Below are 4,049 nucleotides of genomic sequence, written 5' to 3' on the forward strand. Positions count from 1 at the left end.
AAATAGACAAGACCTGGAAATAGACAAGAGTCCAATAGCCTTCCCTGGGGATAGGCCAAGACTGATGGTCACTTTTTGTGACTGTAAAAGCCCTCAAGGATATTTGACAAATAAAAGTCAGGCATCTGTACTAAAAATTACGTTATTTGAAACATTAGCAAATAAGAAGCTCAATGGGATAGTGAGGGTGCAGCCAGATGCCTTTCTAGCATCAGGCTAGAGGGTCTAACACTGAAACTATCCTTAGATGAGATGTGGTGCGTCACCACCTGAGGGCATTTACTTTGCTTCAAATCTCACAGGGTAACTACTATCAGTTCTGTTTTGCAGGCAGGCAGGCTGGGTGCACTGGGTTACTGTCCCTCAGCTGAAGGGAGAGAGTTTTTGTGTTGGAAGCCAAGCCCAGGCCCACCTCCAATCCAGACAGCAGAGTCCTTCCCCAGCATCAGCAGGAACCAGACACTCAGCAGGGGCTTAGGACATCTCACACCACCAACGATGTTCTCATGCTTTCAACTGGTTCTCCAAAGATGGTGTAGACAAACTACCTTGCAAGCCAAGACTTCCAAATTGGTCATTCCTAGGACGAAATGCAGCAACAGAGAGGCATTGGTGCTGCAGATCAGAAAAAGGCAACCTGGAATGTAGGCCACAACCAGAATTTAACAGTTACCCTGTGACCTTGCATGCATCAATGCAGAAATGATCAAGAGCAAATACCTCTGTTTAATGTTGCATTCTTAACGTCCCTGTGATACTCAACATGACCCATTGGCATGGCAGGTTATGGGTACATTAGTCACAAATTTGAGTTTCGGCTGACCTTCATCTATGCTTCACACCTGAGCTCCAGAGCACATGGCTCAGTTTGTGCTCGTTTCCCCACCAGCTCACTCCTTCCTGAAGGGCATGAGCCAGAGCTTTGCCAGTGACTACTAGCCTTGGCGCGCTTAGGCTACCCTCAAGCCTGTTTTCCTCAGTTCCTTAACTTCAGTTGCCTCCTTAAGAGCTGGAACAAAAGAACATTACAGCAATCGTTACTTTTTCAAAAGAGAACATAACTTTATTAGAAGTCGCATCACTCATAGGAATTTTCAGAAGAGCACGGTGACTTTGGCAAGAGGCCAGGCCCCCAAGAGCCATGCTGGCAAGGTATCAGGAGTGCTAACTTGCCTGGATTCACAGCTGCAATGCATTCTGAGGGCATGTAAAAAATTAGGTTATTTCATGTCATTTTTAATCTCTCAAGACACCTTATTCTAACCCCCAGCCAAAGCAGATATCTGCCCTGAACAGTGCCAAAGTTAGTGAGATAAGAGGCATGGAGGAGCTAGTAAGGCTGCATCCCCATGGCAGCTGCATTCCCACCTCCCCTCCTTCACCTCTGCAGCAGGGGTGACAGCTCACTTCAGCAAGAGCCACACAGGCTGTTTCAGGGGCTCTTTAAGTCCATGAAGCTCTCCTAAACAAGGTCTTTGAAAGCAGGAAGGAACGGCAACTGTCCTTGCTAAGCCTGAGGGCAACACAAGGCCATTTGTTTCTCAGCTGTAAGCAAGGCTTTTATGGGAGAGTATGTCTGAACTGCAGCCTTAAATAGAGGAAAATTCACATTAAAAGCCCAGGGGAAATGTCAGAACACAATTCTGAGAGGTAAAGAACGCAAGAGAACTGGTCCATACTCTGAGACCTGCTGGTATGGAGCAGAAGTTACACTGAGATCTGCCTAAACACTACTGTCACCCCTGACAACATAGTCACTTATTAGACTTGTTTGCCATGCATTCAGCTCAAGTGGCTTGTAAATGAGCCAACCCCAGAACAGAATAAACATCCAGAGAGGGCTTTTCTCCATCATCTCTCACCCACAAAATGTCTGATGTACTTTTAAAGCAATCCAAGGCTAGGTGAACACCTGCTTGTGGAGTTTATTGGCACAAGTCTAGTGCCCGACTTTCGTTGGCAAGGGCCTGAGTCAATCCCAGTGAAGTCACACTGCTCTAAGATCAGTATCTGCTTGAATGCAAGTATTAAAAAATAAAAAAAGAAATGTATCATTAAAAACAATGAGGTAAAACATTGCCTCGCCTCAAGTACCACCACTTCACACACTCAAAGGACAACTCCACTATACCCCTGCAAGCACTTGAACCTTGTTCAGAGGCTTTCATCCAAGTACTTAGTCAAGCGCGTTGTCCAACTCCAGGATTAAGGCAGAGCAAGGCTCAGTGAATCTTTGTTAGGCCACACCCATACCCAGTCCCACTGGCAGGAAGATGGGATTTTTCAGATTTGATTTTCTGGCTCTATGCAGTAAAATAATTCTACCTCCAAAACGATTACGGAACATACAGACAGTGCAATTACTGGTTGCAGACTGATAGATCTGACATTGCCGCCCTCCTTGAGACTGTACCATTGCTGGCGAAGTCGGAGAATCAGAGTTCAGTGGACATGCCAGGTTCCTCAAATTTCCAATCAAACCCCCCTTCTGTCAGCTTTCCTGTGTTCCTAGCGCCGATTCATCTCCTCCGGGGGTAGCAGACCACTGCCAGTGCCAGAAAGTCAATTCCACATCACTTTTAGGAGTTCTTTTCACAGGAATAGCCATCAGTAGCCAGGACCCTAGCACAAGGGATTATCATCCACAACCCATCAGTGAGCTGTCAAATGCCCGTTAGTTTTCACAGGTGCATTTGTACTCCTCAGGCTTGTCCAGGAGTGATATTTTTTCAACATTTTCCTCCTGACAAAGCGGCCGATTTCAACCATGAACCCCAAAGATACAATGTACATGGCCAGGCCTCCAGCCTTGAGGAGCCAGCTAGGATCAGGGGATGTCACCATCGCATAGATGATCAAAGCTCCTCCTCCGATTCGCAGCACCAAGAAGAGGAACACAAAGAAGAAATCCACCACCTCTCCTAGGAAAGTGTGGTAACGCCCTAATTCCCGCAGAAACCAGCGGGTCTGGAGCAGTGGGTTGGTGATCTCGCTAACAAACACAACAGCATTGACTTCCGTAGCAGACTTCCCAAGGCCCAGCACCATGATCATGCCACAGATGCTGAGCGTGTGATGGAACAGCATTAGGTCCCCCTCTGTCTGGAAATACAGGCACCAGCCCAGGTCAAAGATAAAGTAACCCAAGGTCAGGGACAGCACATGGATCTGAAGAGATGTGTTTGGTGAACCTGAAATAAAAGATGCACATAAGCCTGGGGTCTTACTTAAGACATTCTTCTACAACATGGAGCAATATAGGTTGTAAGTATGCCTCTTTCTGCCTTAGTTTCCAGCCTTATCCTATGGGCCAAGTGCCAGGCTGGAGACTTGGATGTCCGGTTCTGCTCTCCCTTTACGCTTTAGCCTGCCCAGCAGACCCAGGAGGCCATCCCATCCTGCCATGCTTCTCTTCCTCTTTTTTTCCCTCCACCATTTTAAAAAGCAGGGGTGGAAAGCCTGATCCCCATCAGCAGAACTATTTGAGATTTAATGGTAGAAAACAGCAAACAAAACACCACAGCCAAATGCCAGGAATTATTACACCCTTAAAGGTGTGAACAGCACTTAGTCTATTCTCCACACACTGCTACACCTAATGCCACAACAAACTCAAGTTGCCAACCTGAAAACTTTCAATATGTACATGGATAAAACAAAACAAAAAAAGATTAACAGTAAGAAGTGGTAAGGGCTGGAGAAGAAGCAGAGGAGTTAAACGAAATCCTGCCCCAAAAGCATACACATAAGGGAACAGACAGCAAAAGCAATCAGCCCCCCACTCCACCTGTAACCAGAGGTGTCCACACTACATGACAAGGACGTGTGTCAGGGTAAGACTCCAAACATACCTGCGTGGGTCAGAGGCCAGGGGCCATCCAAGAGAGCGACGTAACCCGAGAGGCAGGTAACAATCACCCCATGCAGCAGGGTGACCAAGCGGCAGTTCCACTCGTGGGAACGGCGCCTGTTCCGGCAGCAGAAGCAGGCGTACAGAAACAGCCAGGCAACGAGGCTGCAGGTCACCTCGAGAGCAATGGAAACCATCC

General features: G+C 47.3%; 1 protein-coding gene across 1 annotated transcript; it reads right to left on the bottom strand.

Moving 5' to 3' along the window:
- Positions 1–2,652: 2,652 nt before the first annotated feature.
- On the bottom strand, positions 2,653–4,047 carry LOC104295395 (transmembrane protein 136-like). Its single transcript, XM_009895151.1, has 2 exons — positions 3,852–4,047; positions 2,653–3,191 (listed from the first exon to the last, which is right to left on the bottom strand). The coding sequence occupies exons 1-2, from the start codon at positions 4,045–4,047 to the stop codon at positions 2,653–2,655; spliced, it is 735 nt and encodes a 244-aa protein (XP_009893453.1).
- Positions 4,048–4,049: the final 2 nt, after the last annotated feature.

This window comes from Charadrius vociferus, unplaced genomic scaffold, assembly GCF_000708025.1.
Source record: "Charadrius vociferus isolate BGI_N301 unplaced genomic scaffold, ASM70802v2 scaffold751, whole genome shotgun sequence".
Taxonomy (NCBI): domain Eukaryota; kingdom Metazoa; phylum Chordata; class Aves; order Charadriiformes; family Charadriidae; genus Charadrius; species Charadrius vociferus.

What these genes read in the sequence shown, in the direction of transcription:
- LOC104295395 (XM_009895151.1), bottom strand. Translation starts at nt 4,047, where the DNA reads ATGGTTTCCATTGCTCTCGAGGTGACCTGCAGCCTCGTTGCCTGGCTG. An exon ending in CTGGCCTCTGACCCACGCAG is followed by an intron (nt 3,192 to 3,851) that starts GTATGTTTGGAG and finishes CTTTTATTTCAG; the next exon opens with GTTCACCAAACACATCTCTT.